A 26063-nucleotide genomic window follows, 5' to 3' on the forward strand; every position below is an offset into this window, starting at 1 on the left:
CTTATCTTTTTCTGTTTGTTGTTTGCCGTCCGATATGGGACTACAAGGAACAAAAACGTGAAAAACTAATAATAACACAACGGAGTTATAAAGTCTAATCAAAAGTATTCAATTTCAAGCATAAAATTTTCTTTAAACCTCAAGCTCCAATGACAAAAAAAAAAAAAAAAAAAAAACTGCCTGCCCTAAATGTGGTAGCATATACAGTCTGTATATATAAAACAGAAGATGTAATATAATTGCCAATGAGATAACCCTCACCAAGAGCACAAATGATACAGAGAGTAACAACTACAGTTCATCGTACGGTGTTCAACAATGAGAAAAGCCCATGTATATCTATTTAATAAGCCTTTCGTTTGTACCTAGCATAGTATGAGCCTAGTTCAAGCAGTTTTAAATAAGAAATTATATCATTCAAAAATAAAATTGTATAAATGGAAAAAACATACAATGTGTATACTTATTTCAGATAATTATATTTGAACATTTACAGTTTGCTAAATTTACTTGAATATTGAATTATACAATCCAAAATACAATAACACTAAAGAAGAAGATCATTTTCAAACTATACAACATACCTTTCATTAGACATGTCTGTATGATTGCTGTGTATTCCATAAAACAAATAAAGAAATACATTATAATAAAATGATCATAAAATATTCAGCGAAAGCAGTGAATGTATTTATCAGGCTGCTTGTCATTAAAGTTAAAATGTTTGATATGCGAGTAATCTCCGATATCTTAGATAGGTACTTAGTAACTTTTGTCTTTATTTTGTCGTATTTTTAAGGTTATTCAGTGGTTATAGTTTTTTGTTGTAGATGGTAGATGTCTTCATTTGTAGTTATGAACATAATCTCTGTCATTGCTTTTCCCGTTTGAATTTTATTCACTTCTGTCATATCTGGGCCTTTTAAACGCGTGTCTTTGTAGCTTGCTATGCGGTATGGATTTTGGAATTGTTGAATCTTGTACAGTGCTTAATGATTGTAAGTGATTTTTATTTTTTCCATGAAGGTGTCATTTTCGTTACTGCTTATTTCATGTAATATCATGTGATACTCGATTTAAACTGATAAAGCGTATTTCACATGTGCATTATAAATCATTTGCTAATGACCATCAATTTATTTTCTAAAAGAACTGGTGTTAGAAATGCATTTTGATAGAAGACATTACAAATAAAACATGAACATAATAAAACTAAACCAAATTATAAACAAAGCAAAGAACAAATAACAACGCAGAAACAAAGAAAGAAAACAATAAAATACCAAAAGGAAGAAAAGGAATAAAAGGAAGAAAAAGCCTTAGAAATATCCAAATAAACAAAGAATCTCAAAAGGAAAGCTTTAATTGTCAAGTTTCGATCATCCGGAGTTCCTTGTATAAAATACAACAAGTATGTTTCTGTAGAAAAATAAGAATATGAGCTAAACACTTGCTTTAATTTTCTAACCCTTTTTGTGTTCAAACTTTAAGCCGTGTAATAATGTTTCGAGACATAAGGTAAATCACTTCAATTGACAAACAAGGGATATTATAATCGTATACCTTAAGCCTCCTTTTTTTAAATATAAAAGCAAACCAAAAATTATTCCTCTGCTATAAATCTGTACCGAATTATAAGTTAAAGAAGTTAAAAAAAAGTCATACTAATTAGTCATAGTAGGTAAATAATGTATATTATAGATACGTACTCTCCATTTGCAACGACCGGATTGTTATATCTGCGAACTCTACAAAATATTAAGCAAAATAAAAAATCATGCATGTCAAAAAGTAAAATTCAAACTTATAGCATAAGCATTTGAGTCAATACATCTAGCGATTTAACTTATATTCAAGGTTAGCATTCCAATTGCCTTACCTGTTATTAGCATTCATGCACTATTATAAGGAGTTTCAATCTAGTTTACCCTTCTTCTTATTCTTTACCAAACTGAAGTCTATCGAAGAAGCTCAAAAGTTGCCGTTGTACATCATGACCACAAGAACATTCAAATTCAAATGGCAAAATATATCGATTGTGTAATTTCATTGTTCCTCTTTTCGCAAAGATTTATTTCTTTTTAATAATTTTAGTACCCGTACAAAAAAATGTACCTCTACATTCTGGTGTCAATTTTTGAACTAAAAAGGACGAAAAAGGAAATGCATTGATATATGTCGAATCCACGGATACAGGCTATCTCTGCATACATGGAGCATTTCATTTCATTAAAATACCGAAGGAACCTTTTCAGAACTATGACTGACCATCGTTAACATTCAATAAGAATAATAATGTCTTGACATAAGGGTAGATATGGATTATAAAAGTTATTTAAACTTTGTTGATTAATGTATACAACTACACATACTTGTTGATTTCTGTATAGTGGTAGTCTTCCGATGCCGGACTAAAACAATAAATATAAACTTGATAGCTTCCACAAATTTAAGATTATGTAGTATGTATAACGAAAAATCAGGCAAGTACTTGCACTTCAATTGATGAACAGCCTTTTGCTTGCAATGAAAATAACAACGAGTTAAATCAATGTAACAAACTTTCCTAACCCGTTCAGTTACTTAAGTTAATTGTTTTAGATACATTTTTGTGGTGTTCAACCTTTTGGATTTAGTGTAGTTATTCATTGAATATATGTTGTTCATTTAATGTCTCTTTTGTAAAAGTGTTTTGCGAAATCAGACTGATCTTTTGATCTGTAGTTGTATTAATTTTGACATTTTGACAAAGTGTGCATTTGCATAGTTGGTGATGCCTCTATTATAGAAGATGGTTAAACCTGTCGCAACCATTGGATTTTAAGCGATTTTATTCAGTTGTTTGTACGGTTGATACATCGATGTGTATCAATCAATGAATGTGTTATATACGAGAACCTCTAAAATACTGCTATCTTTATATTTTGAATGACCCCTGTTATACGTATAATAATCGTTATAAAATATTAGATGCATGAAATTGATATATGTAATTGGTGGTCAGACACATATTATATTGCCTTAAAACGGATTTCAGTATATTGCACTTCAATGATTGCATTGCATGTTCAAACTTATCGCATTTAACGCAAATTTCTGAAAGACGTCGTCTTAAAAAAACATGCAAAGTTTATACCTATCCTCGTTCGACACGAACGGTTAATAAAAGTGCAATTATGTGTCGAATGTGTCAAAGGACTATTTTTTAACCAGTGATAGAATATCCGGACTCAGATTTGTAAATTAAATTGTATAAACTATAGAATTATTTTCATGTTTAAAACAAATAAGCATAAGTTTTGACTGGATTCGACAATTAACGGTTTTTAAACAAATTATATAAATTTATTTACTTAAGCCAAAGCCAAAGCATTTCATGATTTTTCAAAACATAAACCGCTTTTAAGTAAGCCAAATTGTTACAAATTTATATGTGAAAAATATCAAAATTGTTGACGTATCTATAGTATTTTAAAAATATTACCTTACATTTGTAATTTTGTCAAACAGATCCTCTTAATTCATACATGGTATGACTGTTGTCAAATTTAATAGCAACATATACAAATATCGAATGAAAGGAGCTTATTCTTATTCTTATATAAAATATTAAATATACTTACTGTTCTATAACATGACTTGTTTCTATTCTTTGACTGGAAAAGGTAAAACAATATGCACAGAAAGGCCTTGAATACATATTTCTGTATTTTTAAACCCCTTTGTTTAAAGTTGGTAGAAATAATCTTGTGAACAATCAAAAGCTGTTTATATGTACATGATTCTTTTAAATCCTTTTTTTTTCACAAAATTATTTATATAATAATGAGCCAAAATCATGTGTTGCTGATATATTGCGGGCTTTAATAAAATTCATAATAATAGGAAATCACTAATACAGTGTATTAGACAAAACATCATTTAAAGGATTATCTAAGGCGTCTTTCCGTAAAAAGACGTATTTTTTTATATTGTCTTGCTTATCATCTGCACAGTTATAACATGGTTTAACAATTCGAAATACTATCTTATAAATGATTTTAGTCCATAGAGCTTTACGTAATCAGTATAAAAAAAAAGCAAGGGTCTATAAATATATGGATACCTGAGGTTGTAGCCTGTTAATGATTTTTAAATTTTTCAACATAGATTTTTTAGGAAGATATAATATAAATCACGTCGCAGTGGGTTAAAACTAGAATATAATGATACATTCAGAAACATGCTACGGTATAGACAAAGTGCTAGAAAATGTCACCTGATCATTTGCTAGCATTAAAAGCCCTTTTCTGACTATTTTATCAGGAAGCTGACAAGCAATTTGTTCACATCTGGAATACCTGATTATCGTCAGTATCGGTGGGACAAATCATTACCTACACAATAGGAAAACCCGTTTATTTTTACCCCCAGAAAAATACAGAAGATAAAGTATCGACTGATGTAGCCAGCCAATCTCAAATCAAAAGTTTTCTGAAGTTCTGTTTTGTAATAAGCAGTAACTTAATCTTGATGTTCTGACTAATGTTTCCCGATACTTTGCCTTAAATGCACAATTTGCACAATTAATAATTTCAAATACGAAGATATAATTTGAAATCATTGTTTAAAATTAATGCATACCCTCCATTTGGAATATCAGGATGGTTATCACTAGGAACTCTACAAAAATAACATAAAGGTTTGTATTTTGTCAGTCGATAAATTTCATGATTGACACAACATTTAACTTATTATTTACAATCTTCTACCATGTTATCATATCAATAGTTAAGCTTTAGTATTATTTACTTTCTTTCCTCTTACCTCTTCTCAAGGAGTAGTACAAGAAACAAATTTCCTAACAGATCATATTTATTCATTAAATTCCAATACACTTCGTGGCACTTATTTCTTGATTTTTGTATTCTTTGGTTGAAAAGTATTTACAAGGGTTTATATGGCAATTCCACTGATAAAGCTAACCACCATTAAGTTTGTACTTGATGAGAAAATACGTACAAGAACCATAATTATATAAATACAACGAGTTGATTTCATGATTTGTCCTTTAAAGAAGAGACATTGGCTGAAATAAGGATTTGTCGAGAATTTCAAATAATGTTCGTTAACATATAATTATACATACTTATTGATTTCTGAATACAGGTAGTCTTCTGACATGGGACTAAAAGAAAATATTACAATTCCACGTGTTATTAGAAATAAAAACAAAAACAAAAGAAATAACTGTAGTTTATATCAGAATAAGAACATTTGGCAAATGATTGGAGTTTTTTAACATTTGCTCGACGTTGTGGCATTTACGGAGCAAATTCTTTATGAAAATATTTCTATGGTGTTTTTTTTCATTTTCATTTAAATTGGACGAGAAATCTTTTGATCTGTTCTCGTTATATATGAAAATATTGATTGGGTATTTGTTTGCGTTTTTCTGTTATACATCTGTATATTAAAACGTTGATTTTTTTTTGGCACATTGGAAAACGAATGTTGATGTTACAAAACTGTCTGATTATCTTTATATACATTTTAGTATCAATACCTTTAGTTAGCATTTTTCCTGGTTTGTTTTAAATTTTTCGCTTATTGTCTTTAACGTCACTATGTTTAATAAAACAACACATTATTTGTCCATCTGTTTATAGGTTTACCTTTCGAAACAAAAGTTTATATATTTATAATTGGATAAGTGTTTTGATCGTGTACATGACAAATACATTCAGGGGGAGGGTTGTGATCTCACAAAACATGTTTAAATGTTTAACCTACGCCGCATTTTTGCGCCTGACTCAAGTAAGGAGCCTCTGGCCTTTTTTAGTCTTGCATGATTTTTAATTTTAGTTTCTTGAGTATAACCCGCAGTTTAGAATGATGTCCGTTATATCTGACCTAGTATACATATAAGTCAAGGAGTCAGCTGAAGAACACCTCCGGGTGTGGGATTTTCTCGCTGCATTGAAGACCCATCGGTGTCCTTCGGCTGTTGTTTGCTATATGGTCGGGTTGTTGTCTCTTTGACACATTCCCCATTTCCATTTTCAATTTTATTCAAATTAATCTGAAGTCGAAGTATTTTTGAACATACTTGTCTGTTTCCATCAAAGTGCTATGGTGTCTTCCCATTCTGGAAAGAAAACATAGTTTATTTGTATTGAACTGGGTTTTTTACTGACTCATCGTGACCTGACAAATCATATAACGGTTAATAGACAGATGCGTTCCTTATATTAGATGCAAGATAGTTACTTTATGTAAATACACGAAAATCTTAATATGAAGGTAAATTTTATTTAAAATCAAATTTGAAACAGTTTTTGCAACAGTGCATTAGTTTGATAAGTATATCATTAGATGTTAGACGTTGATCGCAATTAATTCTGTTACATAAAGTTTAAAACAGTTATCGACGGTACCAGGATTATAATTTAGTACGCCAGACGCTAAATGATAAAGTTTGTTATTTTTTTTCTCATCTTAAGGTGGTATAGGTGTCTTCCTCCATTTTGGATTGTAAAATACAAAGAACCAAAGGTCCATATTTTCTATCAAGTTAGCAAAATTTAATGCAGGAATGCAGATATTTAATGTGAATTTTCTTTTAAATGAACTAATTTATAACAATTTAACTTATAAATATTAATATTTTAAAATGTTGATTATTTTTGGTTGTCTAAAAAAAAATTGGGCATTTTAAGGCGAGGTAACTCTAAAACAGCGCATTTTCTGAAGGATTCTTCATGGAATTTTGTATTTTAGCCGGAATAACGTACGGTGACCCTATCGTTTCTTTTGATATTCTCATATCATTGTCTGAAAGCTATCTTTTCGTTAAGTATTTAACAATTCTATCAACTTGTTCAGTTTGTAATCACAAAATGGTGTTTTTTCCTGTATAATCTATACAAAATGTGTCATTTTGTCACATCCTGTAGCTTTAGAAAATGCGGGGTGACCTATCATTTTTATTATATTTTTCAACATATATCAATAGATACTACGTTTTGGCAAAGTATGAACAAATTCTATCATTTTTATGCTAGACTCCCATACCACCTTAATGACATGTTTCACAGCCTTGCATATGTACAGGGTAGTGTAGTTGGTTGCTGTCTGAGTAAGGCCGTGTTCACATTGACCTAGACTTTGTGTTGTGTTAGTGTAACTCACACGTAAACTAAACACAATTACGTTCCCATTGATAAAACTCAATGTTTACATGTAGTGTAAATCATGTTTTGTCTGCATGCATTCGATAGTCAATGTAGGCCTTGTGTGGGTCAAATGTACACAAATCTAGGCATTTAGAACATTAATTTTACCATGTATTCTCATATATGTTATGATGGTATGATACTAAACCACTCACGGGGAGGATTCTGCCTGATATTCATATGATGAAGACATAATTTTTCAATCAGTTTAATTGAATTCTGGAGCTGGCATGTCAGTTAACTGCTAGTAGTCTGATGTTATTTATGTATTATTGTCATTTTGTTTATTTTCTTTGGTTACATCTTCTGACAGCAGACTCGGACTTCTCTTGAACTAAATTTTAATGTGCGTATTGTTATGCGTTTACTTTTCTGCATTGGCTAGAGGTATAGGGGGAGGGTTGAGATCTCACAAACATGTATAGCCCCGCCGCATTTTTTCGCATGTCCCAAGTCAGGAGCCTCTGGCCTTTGTTAGTCTTGTATTATATTAACTTTTAGTTTCTTGTGTACAATTTGGAGTTTAGTATGGCGTTCATTATCACTGAGCTAGTATATATTTGTTTAGGGGCCAGCGGAAGGACACCTCCGGGTGCGGGAATTTCTCGTTGCATTGAAGACCTGTTGGTGATCTTCTGCTGTTGTCTGCTCTGTGGTCGGGTTGTTGTCTCTTTGGCACATTCCCCATTTCCATTCTCAATTTTATATTCAAGGAATAAAATTGATATTTATAACAATTATTAATAAAGTTTTTTATATTTTTCTAAACTTTATATATGAATTTGTTATAAAAAAAAAAACCCTTTAGGTAGCTTTATTAACCCCTTATCAAGACTCAAAGCATCATCATTATCGAACACATAATTCATTTGAAAAGCAGTGGCGGATCCAGGGGGTGGGTTTCCGGGGGTTGAAGCCCCCTTTTTTTGACAATCAATGCATTTGAATGGAGACATATAGTTGAAACCCCCATTTTTTAAAAATGGCTGGATCCGCCCCTGAAAAGGTCTTCCCGAGTCGACTGGACGTACACTGAATTATTTGCCACTGGTCTTTACTTAAACAACAATTCACTCATAAATGCATTACTAAAAAAGTGTGAGGTAAATTGTATTGTTTGTCTAGTATCTCAGATCCGAGAAATAAAAAAAAACATTACCCTCTCCTTTTGCTAAATACTCCTTAGAGAAGAACGTTTTTTTTATGCTAACAATCAAATTGTTTTTTAAAACTTATCACTATAATGAATTGGGGAACTTCGGATTAAGATTTTTTTTTCATCTGTATAACCAGAATTTTTTTTTTTTATCAAATTGGGGGTCAGAATATTTTTCAAGGAAAAATCCATTCCACAGCTACCCCCCCCCCCCCCCCCACCCCGCACCCATTTTGTTACGTCAAATGATCTATCCCTAACTGCTAGAAAAGTTGTCCGAAAAAAATTTGCATTCAGTTTTAAGTAATGAACATTTAAATGTCATACAGATTAAAAATGTGAACAAATCTTATGTACATGTAGTTAAACAAGGTGTATAGATGTGAACAAATTTAATGCGAAACCAGTGTACATTACATTAAACTAATTGTAAACAAGTTTACTGTACATGGCGTTTGGTGTGAACATGGCCTAATTGTGATCAGTTTATCTGTGAATTACACTAACACAACACCGAGTTTAGGTCAATGGGAACACGGCCTAACTTTTCATAATTAAATATAGCACACATTGTACGTCTTAATGTGTGCCATTTGTATTTTATTAAGCATGAAGTGAGTTCCATTTACAAATTAACTAATATGTTAATTGGTATTTTTAGTTTGTAACATGGTGTCAAAGTAGATCTATTATAAGCGTTATACAATTATTTTAAATTACATACGTTGCATATAGTGGTAGTATGCTGCGCTGTGTCCTCAATCTGTGAAAACAAAATTTATTGATTTTCAAAACACATTATATTTATAAAAGAAATAGTATACCTGGTTCATGAACGAGATGGCTCCTTGTTACAAAACATATGTGTCACAGATGACAGCAAACATGTTCTTATCATTATAACGGTAATCCCGTCTTCTCTTTCTTGATTGTGACATCACTTTATAAGACTTAACTCCGCATTTGTAGTAACCATGAACATGCGTAACTACTGAAGTATGGAATACTAACCATTTTGGTGTACCTTAGGCCTTGTTCACACCAAACGCCGTGTACATTAAACATGTTTACATTTGGTTTAATGTAATGTACACTAGTTTTACATTAAATTTGTTCACATCTATACACCTTGTTTAGCTACCTGTACATAACATTTGTTCACACTTGTAAACTATATGTCATTTAAATGATCATTACGTAAAACCGAATTCAAATTTTGAAACAACCTTTCTAGCAGTTAGGGAACGACCATTTGATTTTATAAAAGGGGGATTTTTCCACAATTTGATTAAAAAAAAACCATCGGGTCATTCAGATGACTAGAATGAACAAATATTCTGAATCCAAAGTTTCCCCATACATTATAGTGTTAAATATTGAATGGCACCATCGAAAAAAAACAAGCTAATTATAAACTTTTGCGCTAGAAAAATTCTGACTTAGACCCCCACCCTTTTTTTAAGTAAAGCTCCTTTAAGAAAGTCATTTTGGATGATTTGCAGTAGTTTAAAGATGTCTCGACTACGCATTTAAGACGTAGGCACGCAATCGGCGTGTTTACAGTCGAAGAAAAAGAATTGCGGTGTTAAGGATCACTACATTCTATCTTTTCTGTTTGTTTCAAATGGTAATTTTTAACCAAGGAGTATTTGGCCAAGGGAGGGGGGAATGTTTTTTTTTATTTCTAATTGCATTTTAACGGATCTGAGATACTACACAAACAAACAATTAACCTCACCCTTTTTTCAGTAATGCATTTAAGTGTGAATCGTTGTTTGAGTATAAAGACCAGTGGTAAATATTTCTGTCAGGGTGTACGTCCAATCGATTCGGGAAGACCTTTTCAAATAAATTATGTGTTCGGTAATGATGATGGATAAGTCTTGATTAGGGGTTAATAAGGCCACGTAAAGTTTTTTAATAACAAATAAATATATCAAGTTTAGTCAAATATTTCTGTAAAGAACTTTATTAATAAGTGTTATAAGTATCAATTTATTAGAAAAATAGTTTCTTTTTATACATGGGGCAATTAAAGTTCTGAATACCTACTTTTGTGTACACTTAACCTACACATGGCTTACATCGACTATCGAATGCATGTAGACAAAACATGATTTAAACTACATGTATACATTGAGTTTTATCAATGGGAACGCAATTATGTTTAGTTTATGTGTGAGTTACACTAACACCACACCGAGTGTAGGTCAATGTGAACACGGCCTCAGATAACTACAAGTTTATGATGGATCTATTCGTTCTGTCTTTAGGTTTAAAGCATTTTCCTTTTGTCTTTTCGTAGTCTTAGAAATTTATCCTGTTGTACTTACTTTAAATAAAGCTAATACTAACAATGACCACTGCCCTTTCCTCGATCTTGATATCTATATCACAAACGGAAAGCTAAATACTAAAATTTATGATAAAAGAGATGATTTGTCATTTCCTATCGTTAATTATCCATTTTTAGATGGTGGCGTTCCCTTGTCACCATCTTACGGTGTTTATATATCTCAACTTGTACGATTCGCTCGTGTATGTAACAATGTTTTAGATTTTAACGAGAGAATTTATGTATTACTGAAAAATTATTACACCAGGGTTTTCGATCTCACAAACTAGTCAAAACATTTACTAAATTTTATCATCGGTATAAGGACATCATTCGTAAATATAGCTCAACATGCAGACTTCTTATACGTTCAGGTATTTCACATCCAATTTTTTATGGAAATATTCTTTATAAAGCACAAAGGTGTCAGTATTCACCTCAAAAACTAACAAAACCTTTGAATAGACTTATTAAGAAGGGATATAGTTACGATACTGTTGTCAGGTCATTAAAGATTGCATATTTTGGCGTTAATATTGATTCACTTATAGGGTCTTTGCATCAGAACTAAACACATTTATTCAAAAACCAGTTGTTGGCATGACACGGGTTATGTGCTTCTCATATATGTTATGATGGTATGATACTAAACCCCTAACGGGAAGGATTGTGCCTGTTGTTCATATGATGAAATCATAATCTTTCAGTCAGTTTAATTGAAGTCTGGAGCTGTCATGTCAGCTAACTGCTAGTAGTTTGATGTTATTTATGTATGATTGTCATATTGCTTATTTTCTTTCGTTACATCTTCTGACATCAGACTCGGACTTCTCTTGAACGGAATTTTTAATGTGCGTATTGTTATGCGTTTACTTTTCTTCATTGGCTAGAGGTATAGGAGAGGGTTGAGATCTCACAAACATGTTTAACCCCGCCGCATTTTTTGCGACTGTCCAAAGTCAGGAGCCTCTGGCCTTTGTTAGTCTTGTATTATTTTAATTTTAGTTTTTTGTTTACAATTGGAAATTAGTATGGCGTTCATTATCACTGAACTAGTATATATTTGTTTAGGGGCCAGCTGAAGGACGCCTCCGGGTGCGGGAATTTCTCGCTACATTGAAGACCTGTTGGTGACCTTCTGCTGTTGTTTTTTTCTATAGTCGGGTTGTTGTCTCTTTGGCACATTCCCCATTTCCATTCTCAAATTTTTTTCGTCTTTATAAAGCATTCGAATATCACAAATATTTAATTGTATGTCTACATTTTGTTGGCAAAACGTAATTAATGTAAAAATTAAAAGTCTGATCAAGGTTAAGATCGACAATTTAATGTTTCTCGCTGAGCGTTTCTGGTGAAGGAAAATCACGAAAAGTGCTTCAAAATCATGCAATAAATAACCTTCTTTGAATTTATTCATGAAAAGGCATCCGCATAACTTATATTGAAACCAGCGTATCAAATGATATTAAGTAACAGCTTAATTTACAAATATATGTAAAAACTTTAGATGGGAATTCAGCTTTTTTATAAATTTAACTTCAATAAAGTGGTATTTCATTACGTGTATATTCAAGTAACGTCTTTTCTAGCAAATAAGGGTGAGGCGCAATATGTGCCTTCATTAATACAACCAATCACTTACGTTCCGTTGTCCATTATAAAACTTGGCGTTCCTCTATACCTATCAAAACATAATACCATATGCGTCTAATTGCTTCAATATAAGAAAGTATTTCATATATATGTGCTAAATTATATTTATTACTTGTAAAGACATGTACTTAAATTGTCACAAATGTCATAGTTATGACGAAAAGTTAAGGTGCGTACAGTGCGAGTTATAAAGTTTTCATGCATTTAGTTTTGATGTTATATTTGTTATTCTCATTGGATTTTGTATAATGCTTAGTTCGTGTCCGTGTGTGTTACATTTTAATGTTGTGTCGTTGTTCTCTTATATTTAATGCGTTTCCCTCAGTTTTAGTTTGCAACACTGATTTGTTTTTTTCTATCGATTTATGAGTTTTGAACAGCGGTATACTACTGTTGCCTTTATTTTATACCTCCATAATGTGTTTTTGATGTTCGGTGTGGGTGGGGACTCTTCAGACCGTACTTTGTCATATAATGGTTAATTTGACTAACTGTGACTTGGATGGAGAGTTGTCGCATTAGCACTCATACAACATCTTCTTATATCTATTTACCTGTTCATTCATATGGCATTGTATTTGAACTAACAACAATTAATATTGCCCATTGCTTATCGATTTCTAGTTTGCTCTATTCCTTATTTGGTCTCCCACTTTATATGTTTAATATTATCAAAGTCTGACCAATTTACGGATGTACTTTGGTGAGGTTTAGGATTTTTTAACAGATGTTTGGACTCTTTGGATATTTTCATTCCAATACAAGGCAAATCATTTGCCCGATAACCCCCATTTATTTTCTTTTCATATAAGACCTCTTTGTCTCATAAGCGATTATTTGTCAAAATTTAAGCAAACACTAGATTTATTTTCTTTCAATTTGAAACCCAAGTAATACAAATGCAAATATAAGGTCCGAAATTATAAATATCAAGTACATTTGTACCCCGAAATGAAGTCAAACCTATAAATATTTTAAGCTTATTCACTTTTTACTTAAGGTATGAATCAAGATTTTTTTTAATTCACATTATAAAATCAAGAATGGAAATGAGCAATGCGTCAAAGAGACAACACATCCTCAAGCTAAACTTTTGAGTATCATAGTAAGAAAGTAAAACCATAATCTTAATACATAGTGAAACAATTTCTAATTCTAAATTACAATTTAGTAAACGCTAAAAGGAGTAGGTCCGGTAAGGGCCGATTTTGGCCTCAAATTTCAGGTTCATCTAACGAAAGATTTTGAACACTTTTTAAACACTTGAGTGTCTATTATAATTTATTCAATTTGTTTATGTGAAAGATTTTAACTGATTAAGTCATTAAAAACGTTCCGATTCAAGCTTAAATATGAAAAATCTATCAAATATGCAAAAAAAACGTCACTTTTTAGATGGTTTTTGTCAAAAATGAAAGTGGCCGCATCCGTGTTCACCCCAAACCTTTATATATGTAATGTATTATAATCAAATACAACTTATATTTCAATATTTTGAATGAACACGAATGCGGCCACAGTAATTTAAGACGGAAACCGTCTAAGATTAAACTAAAATGCTAAAATTGTGAAGATTTCAGTAATTTAGCATGACTTAATGATGTTAGTACCCGATATATGTGCATTGTATAGTCAAAAACAGTCCATATTTGTGTAGCAGGAGCATTCGTCTTTCCAATAAATAGCTAAAAGATTACATTTTTACAACTTTGTAAAACTGCTATATTTTGGGGCAAAAAAAAAGGGTCTTATCTAATCTACTCCTTTATGTTTATAATATATATATACAGAAATATCCCATTAAAATTAGTTGAACTGTGTCCTATTCCCGATTGTGAAGTAATGCAAATTCTAGACAATTGTCCTATTCTCGATTGTGATACTTTGCTTGAATGTGCATCTGTATAGCGGGTGATGCATGCCCAGTAGGTAGAGAAGCTTAACATGTCGACGCACCATATAGGGTTTCATTTGAGTTATCCAAGTGTTCCCAAATTAAGGCTTTTGATGTGAGACCAACCGAATGCTTTCTTTAGAATATATTTTTTTTTTTGCAACTTAATTACTTACGTTCCGTTACCCAATATAACACTTTGTGTCCCGATCCTAGTAATGAATAATTCATAATTAGTCATATTGCATCACTAAAAAGGAATAATTTACAAAGTTATGACGGAACTGTCTGACTTCAATTAGCCAGGAAACCCATTGCAATTTTGTAGTCCTAACCTTAAACAAACAGCAAAATAAACATAAGACCATTTCATAATTCATTAGGTAGATTTGTAGTTTATGTAAACAGATTGTTCGCGCAGATCAGTTGTGGGCCTTTTTGCATACACCATTGATCAAACGAATTAAAATTGTGTTGCTGAATTGATTTCACGGATGATTGATACTGATGGCCCCTATATCATATTTACATTGTGTATCGAATGCTTCAGATCTCACGAATAATTTACTAAACATGCGTAAAGCAATCATAACGTCGGAGTTCTATATGTTTGTTAATTTATTTTTCACTATTATTCGACTGCAAGGCGAAAAATGTCTATCATTGGCTGTTGATATAAAAATATTACGTTGAGCATGTTGAGAAAATGGTTTAAGCGCACTTTAAATATTTTTGTTATACAATTTTGAATGCTGTAAAATGTTTAAAAATAATTCTGATACTACATTATAATCCTATAGAAAACAAGAAGGCGACATAATGAGGTGTGACTATGGCATATAAATAAAATGTAGATAGGTATATTTGTTTGATAACAATAAATCTATGAATAAACAACGATCAAATCTCTATATGTAGACATATATACATGTATATGATATCAGAAGAGTTATAACAGGAATATAATCATTCAAAATTGATTTAGATGGTTTATTTTTTGTTCAACAAAAATACAAGATAACAGATTATTGAATTTCATAAAAAAAAAGAAGGAAAATTAGTGGTAAGAATCAACCTCGGAATAGCGGATTCAGTGATTTTGTATATTTCTTTTCATGAAATTATCAACTTATTTATAAGAAGTAAGTAGACAGTCAAAAAGCTGCAGATCGTTCTTTTAATGAAGTAGTTAAACTTGTCATATGATGAAATTTCTTTATTTCTTTTGTTTAACTTTTTTTATATTTTGATGGCGTTGTCAGATGTTTCCGACTTGGTATAATAATTTGATATTTGATCTTGTAATATGTATTTGCAACACTTTATATTGTATGCTGATAATTTGAATTCTATTCGTACATGGTTTCTGTGGCAAAAAGGAACGACCAAGTTATCACATATTAGTTCGATATCAAACATGAGTGTTAGAAAGTTAAATTTGTAGAACTAAATAACGGACTTAGAAGAAGCCTTTTCAAACAAAAATGGTGGGTTGATTCACATTGATTTTGATATCTCTAAAACAAATACCTATTCGTAACAGCATTGTAATGAACAGTAGCATATAGACATTAAAATGGACTTAAGTTATTTTTAGATTAAATTACTTACGTTAAATTATCCATCATTTCCTGTTGTTGATCTCTTATTTTCCTAAAAGTAAGGATATTGCATGTAATTATTTAACGTTGTGATTTGATCGTCAATAATGAGTCTTTCATATTGAAACTAATGTTTAACTTATACAATTTTAATTCTGGTATATATGATGAGTCTATTTTTATGCAACTGTTGATGGAGGTTCTAGACGGGTTCACCAGCCCAGTAGTCAGCACTTCTGTGTGTTGTCACAAATGATCATTGATATTGTCAAAATTGTACATCATCTGTTTACAACACTTTGAATTTTAAAAATACTAAGGATTTTTTACCTAAGTCATAGATAACCTTAGCTTTATCAGGAAAAACCTTCCAGTAAAGTTGTCGATGGTCTATTACTAGGTTCTTTATTTTGCCTTTTTATAATGTTTTGATTTGTGCATCATTGTCTTTTGTAGGCCGGACGCGCGTCTGTCGTGCACATTTAGAATTCTGTTATCTATGATTTTTATAACATGAAATATTGCTTTATTCTTGTATAAGATAAAAAAAAAAAAAAAAAAAGCTTTAAAAGTAACTGTTTAACTGACCTAGTTCCATCTAATAAAGATTTAGTATTGATAAACATATATTATTTCAGTTTAGTGAAATGGTTGGAACCTGTTTAACCGTGTAAATCTGCTGCATGCGTATTCACCTGACCTACGTACATAGCCTGATGTTTAGTGGTTGTCGTTTGTTGGTGTGGTTCATAAGTGGTTCTCGTTTTTCGTTCTTTTTTCATAAAAATTAGACAGTTGGTTTTCGTGTTTGAATTATTTTACAGTAGTCATTTATGGGGTTCTTTATATCTTAGCATTCGGTGTGAGCCAAGATTCCGTATTCCCAATATACCAACTGTACCTGCATATGGGATATACATGTCCCAACTTATTCGGTATTCAAGAGCATGCAGCAACTACTCAGACTTTGTTAAACGTCACCGGTGTTTGAGTAGAAAGTTTATGAATCAGGGGTATGATTAAGAACGTCTCGTTCTTTTTGTAAAAAAGTTCATAGGAAGGTAGCAAGACCATGATGATACGTTTCCGTATCAACTTCACAAACCATATACGATTGTCTTGTAGTATAGATTCTGGATACTATGACTATGACTTTTACTGTTTAGTCGATTCTGGTGTAATCAATTTGATTTGGCTATGTACTTATACATCTCGTTATTGTGTAATTGTACGTTTACGTTTCTTTTCTCTTAAACGACATGGCTCTATACTTATACACCCCGTCATTATGTTATTGTTTTAGTATATTATTTGTGTTCTTGTCTTTCATTTTTGATAAAATGCTTTGTATATATGACTTTTTGTCTTATTTTTTATACATAAGACTACGTACTCTGTACTTGCATATCCCCTCTTTGTATTTGTGACATGGTAAATGTTTGTTTACATAATTTTTTTTTATTGTGATTTAGTAAATAACACAATGTTGATTGCTGTATTCATATTGTTGACATATTTACCTATTATGTCTGTCTGTTTTATTTCAACATCGTTGTCGATATAATGGAATTTTATGCGAGGTAAAATGTTTAGCTAGATATATAGCCAGGTTTAATCCAAATAAGAAAATACCTGTACCAAGTCAGGAATATGACGGAATAACGTTGAACTCCAAATGCAGATGCGGAAATAGAAATGCGTCTTCTGACATTTATGCATCACACGTCGTGACAATTCATACTCAAATATTATGACACGATCAAAAATGAAATAATAGGAGAATTAACAGATTAGACGAGTATTCTTGTATTCAAAGACATGAAAACGTTTGAGAGCAAACACACTTACATATGTGCATAGCAAGCAATGTATGATTGTAACCATAAAACTTGAGAAAAAAACAATTTCAGTCGATGTTCATTAAAGATATTTTTTAAAGAAACGTGCTTAAAAAGACTTAACAACTAACCTGTGCATCTCATCTTTAATATTCTGTTTTCTTTTTAACCTACAAAAGCTTTTTACATTAGTATTACTATCCTATAGGCGAAATTCTTTGCACACAATAATTTGAATCAAATTACAATTTTCTTTGCTGAAAAAAGTCGGAGAAAAAGAATTATACTCAATATAATAGTCTATAACAAAATCTATAAATAAAGCTTGTACAGTTAACAGTTTATGATAACGCTTTGACAGTTAACAGTTCTTATCATTAGTAATTGCAATAAGTAAAGAAAAAAGTAATCTACAAGTATTTAACAAGATAATGTTCCGTCAACATCTGAAAAATGTGATAAGATTGATATATTAAAACCATTTCTTTATGTAGATGCTAGACGTAAAATTTAGATGTATATTTCCCTATAACATTTGTTGCGATTAATATTACCATGTTAATTGTGCATGTGTTAAGACTAGTATTAATCTGTTAAATGTTCAATGAGTGATATCCCCCGGTTACATAAGTTAAGATAAACATCAACCTGATAAATTTATTAAGATTTATTTTAACCTATCAATATTTTTTAGATATATATTGCCCAGTTAGATTTATATTATTTTATAGAATACTTCAAATGTGATACATCCTCGTTACATGTGTTTAGTTAACCCTTGGAAGCAGTATCCTACGATGTATAGAGCTATATGCATATACTTTGAAACAATGCCAGTCTAACATAAACTTACCATCTTATATAGACGACTAGGGTAATAACAATTGCTTCCACAATACAAATGATGACAGTCGTTATAATCCAAGCATTTACATTTGTTCGATTATCACTATTTGCCTAAAAATAAAAAAATAGCAGAAATTGAAAATAAGGGTCTAGGTTACAAATAACAATATATTTTATTCAAAAATAATTCAAAACAAAATCAAAGGATGCTCTATGTTAAATATATGACTTATTGTTGAATATTAAATTCATGAAATCATGGAACATATATACGTTGTTTTCGAAGAATTGCTTGTTTCATTTCAATACAACGAATGTGATGAACGTGTTAATTCTTTGTGTTCAGTACTTTTGGTTTGAATATCAAATATACTTTAACTGCTGTTCAAATTAATGATTCTAATATTTCGTTTGTGTCATAAATAAACATTGTTTACACTTTTTTGGGCCCTTTATATCTTGCTGTTATATGCGAGGCAAGGCTACGTGTTGAAAACCGTACTTTGACCTATAATACTTTACTTTTACAAATTGTGACCTGAATGGAGAGTTGTCTCATTGGCACTCAAACCATATCTTAGCATATTTATAAAGTAGCTGTATTTTGGTTCAATTTGAATTAATATCATCTCTTTAACTTCGGATTTCATTATTTGCAGCTATATGAACTTTTAAAATTACCTGTAGTGTTAAACTGGTTGAAGAAGGGTGAATATTATATAAAGTTGTAGCACTTGTTTGCACGAAATAAGTTGGTTCAATGTGTTTTACACTAGCTGTTGGTACTGGTATTTTGCTAATTGATTGTAAGATTTTTGTGGAAGTCAATGTCCTTTTTGGAGATTCATATGAACTTAGGTATGTTGTTTTCGAAGACTCAAATGTTTCAGTTGAATATAACGGATATGATGAGAATATGTGTGCTCCACTGGTATGTAATGATGATGTTTCCTTTGTAACATCTGAAAAAGACAATAAAATAAATTATGACGAGGGACATTATACATTTATAATCTCACTTCAATATTAGTATGTTGATTGATTATATTCTAGAGTTGTTAACCGATAAATGAATCTTCTACTTACTTTCAAACAGACTTAGATGTACAAGCTTACTCAACCCATCGCCTGCTTTATTTGTAGCTTTACAACTATAGTTTCCCCCGTCGTCTACCTCAAGGAAATTTAAAGTCAGGGTTTGATGAAAAACAGATCCTCCGATTGTATGTGACGTATCAGTATTGTGTATATTTAAGATTACACTGTTCTTAAACCATGTGACATTTATTTCTTCAGTCAAAGAATTTATATTACAAATCAAAGTTATATTTGTTCCCATGGCAGCAGGTTTGATCTCCGATATACTAACAACTGGTGGAACTTTTAATAACAAATACAAAACATATTATTAAGCTTTAAAGCTTATTCGGACACGAGTCTTTATGTACTATATAATTTACTTGCTATGTACCTATGTAGAAAGAAATATAATCAAGATTCTTACATACCCAAGTAATTTAATAACGCATTATTTCCATTTTTAGAGATATTTTTATTGTAGCTTTGATACAGATATAACAAATGAATATAAATGAATAGCTTGACTATTTAGTACTTAAGCAAAACTACCAGTGAAAACATGTAGTCAATTTTTTTGTCATTAACCATTACGCAACAATGTTTGCATTGTGTATCCGACTTGGTTTAGATTCCTTGAATATTAAACTTTAATGACAATTCTAGTCAATTAAGATGTGAATTGAGTGCAAACGCATGAGCGGGGTTTGGATTCACAACCACAGTGTTAAATTGACTATTGATTACAGTAGTAGAACTACTTAGACTACTTGGCCATCGAGTCCCCTCTCCCCCCTAGTACATCAAGCAAACAATTGTTATTATAATATTAATAATAATATTTTACTAAAAAAAGAAAACAACGTACCCAAATTTACTGTTAGGAAGACAGGTTGACTCCTCCCTATGTCTATAATATTTGTTGCCTGACATGTATAATTTCCTTCATCTGCAAGTCGTAGGTGGTAAATTTGAAGGGAGGGAGATGACACAGTTCCTCCACCATACTTCCTATTTCTGGTGATATTTATTATAACACCATCCTTTAACCAGGTAATATTTGTTGCTTTAGACGAAGACGGAACATAACATGATATAGTAATGTTAGTTCCAGCTTTTGCAGGTGCAATATCCGATATATTAGCGATTGGAACTGATAAAAAAAATGAAAAATGATTCAACTAGTTGTTCTCAGTACACACTTGACACTCTTTAAGTAAATATTTTCAGTTAGTGAATTCATCATTACTTTCTTGTTTTTGTCACATCAAAGAAAACAACAAACAAAAAGGTGAATAAAAGTAAATATTGTGCCATACAATACATCGTATGATCGTATGAAGAACAAATTGAAAACATATTTCTGCAGAAATCTAGTATCGAAAATAAATCTGATCTTACTAACACATAATTGCCGATATCTTTTTTAAATCAATTTGCTACTTATTTATGTCAACAATTATCAAGCTAAGTGGTTGATATTCGCGTGCTAATAGGGATTTTCCCCGATAAATTATATATGATATTAACCTAACATTATTTCTAAAATAGCCGGAACACACTTTCAATCAACAAGATAAATACATTGTTTTTACTACCGAATTATTTACCGCAAAAGAGAAGTTTATAAATATCAGATCATTTCCAGGAATTAAACGTTTAGTGTGATTTTATGTATATATATATATAATACGTTACAGTATAAACGAGCACACCAACTACCAGATTCATATGTAAATCAATTTATTTAGAACATATATGATAGACAGCAACGAATGATGTCCACTTATATATAACTAATAACAGGCTCTTAATTTGAAAAGTCAAAACAATGATTTTGTTGGGTTAAAACATGTCTACAAGTGCTCAAATCTCCGTTTACTTTGGACAATAGTGTAACAGTTCAACATCATCACCTCTTATTTGGCATGAACGCAGAAGGCCAATATCGTATGTTCTACTGATAGACCACTATATTAGAAAACATAATGTTTCGCTACTATTGCAAGGGTGGCATACAACGAAATAATTATTATAAATATTATAATGATGACTTACAAGTAATAACGCTCAAGGATACAGGTTGACTCGTCACTATTCCTATAGGGCTTGATGCTTGACATGTATAGTGTCCTTCATCTTCCAGTTGCACATGGTATATCTCATATGAAAAAGTTCCGACATCATATTTCTCACTTCCTTTTATTTGTATTATTTTGTCATTTTTCAGCCACGTGATGTTAGTCTCTTTAGTTGACAAATGAACATAACAGGATACAGTTATGTTATTCCCCAGTATAACAGACTCACTCGAAATGTTTGCGATAGGATCTATTAATAGAAAGGATAGATATTATGAAACATACATTTAAATCAACACTATATGCTTTGTTGCCATTACGTATGAACTGTTTTTTTTTATTTTAAAACTTTCTAATATTTACATAAAGGGTATTATGTAAAATATTATAAATTAAAACTTGGTTATGTTCGTTTTAATGACAAATACTGAGACATTTTCTTGAACATCTCAGATAATATAGTCGAAAGATAATATTCAATGGCGAATATTATTAATTATTTGCAATACTTATAATGATACCAATTAAACGAAATATATTGATTTCAATAATTTACCTAAAACAATAGCCAAAAACACAGTTTGATTTCCTGTTCCTATCGGATTTGTTGCCAGACATGTATAATTCCCTTCCTCCGCCTGTTGTACGTTGGAGATCTCCAGAGAAGGAGACGATATGGTTCCTCCACCATATTTTGTACTGTTTGTAATTTGTATGATACGACCATTCTTTATCCAGGAGATACCTATTGCTTTAGATGATGTAGACACTTCACACCACATTGTTGTGTTAGTTCCAGCTTTAGCCGTAATAGTTTTTGAAACGTTTACAATAGGATCTGTAAAATCACAATCAGGATTTACAAAAATTGGGAAATCGACAAAAGTTCATTGAGAGCACCAAGATATCTCCTGCTATATATGCGTGCATACTTTTTATACGGACATTAACTAACTAAAGTGCATTTTGTTCCCAATAAGGAAACGGATGGAATCTTTCATATATTGAAAACTGCGTGTTCGATCAAATATTTGAATATTTGTATTATGTTTCTATTGCTCTTATATATAATTAATGGCTGTAATTGGGATTTGCGGTTTTTCTAAGAGTGAATCATTATACGTACAAATTAAAAGCTGTGGTATAAACGCCTTAAGAAAAATATCAGCCAGAGATTAAGATGTAATCAAAATTACAGTACTTCAATGCAGGCCAATCTCGATTCGTATTTGACTTATGTTTACCTAGCTTTCTATCTCGTTATTTTAATTGTAATGATGTTGTAATGTAAGCACCACAACACAAAGCAATAGTCAGCAAAACAAATGACATACATCCTCTTTAAGTTAATGTGTTACTCTCGGTTGTAGTTTGTAATCCGGATTTATTTTCTCTCAATCGATGTATGACTTTTGTAAAGCAGTATACTTCTTTTGCCTTTATTTTGCCAATTCTGGAACCGATCAGTTTTTAAAATCAGGTATATTTGCATGAAGTCAAGTTGTATCTACAATATCTAATGACATGTAAAAATGTAAAATTTTCACTATGCATTTTCTTTGCACGATTGGATGAATAAAGAGATAGTATTCGTAACTGGTATAACATACTTGCATGGTGCATATATGAATAAAGTCTTACTTTCAAATACACTCAAATGCATTGGATAACTTTTCCCTGTCTGTATAAAATTTGTTGCCTTGCACGTATAATTCATTTCGTCTTCGTGCCTAACGGATGTTATTGTTAAGTTAGACAGCTGCTGTGACTTGCTGGTTGTTACCTTGTACTTATCATTGTTGTTTATTGCTCTCAACAACGTTTCATTTTGCACGAACCACACTATTTTTGTGTCATCAGTCAGGGAAGTTATATGACAAGTTAGAGTTACATTATCATACATGACGACAGGCTCTTTAACCGAAATTTTAACAACTGGAGGAGAATTATCTACATAAGAAGAAATAGAAATGTAAGCACAGTGATTCAGAAGAGCGTTGTGAGTGTTTAAATCAAGAATCAAAAGGATCAAATACAAATACATAAAACAAAATTTGTACAGGAACCATGTATTTTTAAAACTACACAAGGTATACAATGACGATCATATTAAATGATGTGGTCATGTTTAACTAAAAATGTATGTTTAAACATAGTACATTGTTTGTTAAAAAGTACAGGATCGTTAAAATTATAATATTTTATTACATTGGTAGCAATGAATCACATTGAATTTCAATTAAGATAAAAACCATCAAAACAAACTGTGAATGCGTAGTAAATAATATAGTTCCTTACATATTCTACTTTAATTCATAAAAAAACAACGATGTGCCAATGTATGAAAAAAATAACTAATCAAAGAATTTAAATATCAAAAAATATTCAACTCGGGACGGAACAACATTGATGATTAATCCATTCGATACGCGCATTCATAAACTTAATGTGTTGTTCAGTCACTCGTTGGATATTTTCTCTATTTGAGTTCTTCGATTAGTTATTCTATAATAAACTGTTGAATATGTGTGATGCACATGACAGTAAACATGTTGTATATACACATGTACCATCTTACTTGGAGATACACCGAAGAAACGAAAGATATCAAAGGGCCATTCAAACGAAAATGCCGAGAACAAATTAACAACGCTATGGCAAATCATGTGGTTTGCACTAAAACCCTGTTTTTCTCCTAATCAATGGAGGTGTCACCATCAAAGGTAGAGATGACTTTTCAACAACGCCTCTAGAAACGACGGATAGAAAAATCAACCAGTTTTTGGTTCTGAATTGTCTCTTCTTTTTTGGCCTTTGACACCAAGTCGGGAATATGGCAGTTGATATCAAATATTTTCGTTTTATCTGTATTGGTGTTTTATTTTCTTGCACTCAGGTGTTTTCCTCTTATAGTTGATGTGTTCCCTCTGTTTTGGTTTGTAACCTTGTTTCGTTTTCACTCAATTTATTTTTGGCTTTTGAAAACAAAGAAATTCTAAATTATGGTTAGCAGTTGATTTTATGGCATTAAAACTTCATTTTCTCGTTATTGATTTCATAAGCATATGTTTTCGGAATTTTTCGTCCTCAATGATCTTTAACCTCGTTATTCATTTGACATTTTTTTTAAACATTTTTTGATTCGTGTGTCATTAATGAGTCGTGTATAGACGGAACACGCATCTGGTGCGAATACAAAATTTCAATCCTGTTCTCTATGATGAGTTTATTTGCATTGTTTGTATCTTCTATAACATATAGTTGATCAAATCTGTATCTTAAAATCTTAAGATTATTTAAAACTTACAGCATGGTTCACAAACAACACCAGTACAGTTTTTATTTTCACATACTGATTTCAATTCAAAGGCAATTGCTCTGAAGAGAAAAGTTAGTTAATCTTTTCATTTATGTTTACAACCAATTATGATTTTAATATAAAGATATAAATACTATGTTTTGGTGGGAATGAAATTTAAACATTATTTTATTTATTTTAATTCCTTTAAAATACATAAGAACAGATTTTAAGTTATTATTTTACAAGTGACAGAAACTATGTATAAATCGCTTATTATAGAGTGCATAACAGTGTGTAAATATTAATTAAAGGAAAAATTATATTTTCAAAAATTTCTACTTCTCTAAATTTTAAATATCTCTTTATTTATAGCTTAACCGTCCCCCGTATCAGTACTTGTCATTGTTATAATATTTGCTTATATTTATAGAGCTTGTGTGTGTAGAGAATTTTCTATTTGCTTTCATATATATATAGTTGCATTGATAGTCGAAGGCAACAAATAATAGGAATTTTAATGTTAATATACGAATAACAGGGAATACTTTGAATTAAAAGAAACTCCCCCATAGTGTATAATATTGACGGGCTTAGTACTTTCTATCATACCCGTTGTTGAAATGGACAGATATTGTACTTCCAGATTCATTCCTTTTAGTGATGTTTTCACAATATACTACGTCTTTGCCTCCTTGATTAATTGTTAGTGCAAACGTTGATGGGGCTCTCTTAAAAGAACAAAATCGAACACCATATTCATATGTAACAAGGTGAATTCATACCAGGATTAATCTATGTTAGTGAATGAAGTTTATTTACAGGTTTCGTAACGAGTGATTATTTGATCTACAATCCCCTTCCCTTTTCATGAATGTGACCGACCGAATTAGACTTTTCATAGGATTTGTAATAACATGAGCAACACGACGGGTGCCACATGTGGAAAATGATCTGCTTACCCGTCCGGAGCACCTCAGATCACTCCCAGTCTTTAGTTTTCTATATTGTTTTTGGGTATTATCATTGTCTGTGTGTCTTTTTTCATTTTTAGCCACGACGTTGTCAGT

General features: G+C 31.2%; 1 protein-coding gene across 2 annotated transcripts in view; it reads right to left on the reverse strand.

Annotated features, from left to right (window-relative positions):
* The window catches only part of LOC139528520 (neural cell adhesion molecule 1-like), a 29901-nt gene that overhangs the window by 3188 nt on the left and 650 nt on the right, over positions 1–26063 (reverse strand). The window contains exons 2-22 of one of the 2 annotated variants that reach the window (XM_071324542.1): positions 25606–25724; positions 25003–25073; positions 23337–23645; positions 22252–22533; positions 21673–21945; positions 20483–20767; positions 19219–19499; positions 18545–18648; positions 17823–17861; positions 15864–15905; positions 14429–14464; positions 12348–12386; positions 9095–9133; positions 6089–6127; positions 5129–5167; positions 4624–4662; positions 3624–3656; positions 2373–2411; positions 1710–1748; positions 585–620; positions 2–40 (exon numbers count right to left, since the gene is read on the reverse strand). In XM_071324542.1, coding sequence (XP_071180643.1) covers positions 2–40; positions 585–620; positions 1710–1748; positions 2373–2411; positions 3624–3656; positions 4624–4662; positions 5129–5167; positions 6089–6127; positions 9095–9133; positions 12348–12386; positions 14429–14464; positions 15864–15905; positions 17823–17861; positions 18545–18648; positions 19219–19499; positions 20483–20767; positions 21673–21945; positions 22252–22533; positions 23337–23645; positions 25003–25073; positions 25606–25724 — 2222 coding nt within the window. The remainder of the gene's footprint in view (position 1; positions 41–584; positions 621–1709; positions 1749–2372; positions 2412–3623; positions 3657–4623; positions 4663–5128; positions 5168–6088; positions 6128–9094; positions 9134–12347; positions 12387–14428; positions 14465–15863; positions 15906–17822; positions 17862–18544; positions 18649–19218; positions 19500–20482; positions 20768–21672; positions 21946–22251; positions 22534–23336; positions 23646–25002; positions 25074–25605; positions 25725–26063) is intronic. The other variant, XM_071324543.1, reaches the window with a different exon arrangement.

The sequence above is a fragment of the Mytilus edulis genome, chromosome 6 (assembly GCF_963676685.1).
Source record: "Mytilus edulis chromosome 6, xbMytEdul2.2, whole genome shotgun sequence".
Taxonomy (NCBI): Eukaryota; Metazoa; Mollusca; class Bivalvia; order Mytilida; family Mytilidae; genus Mytilus; species Mytilus edulis.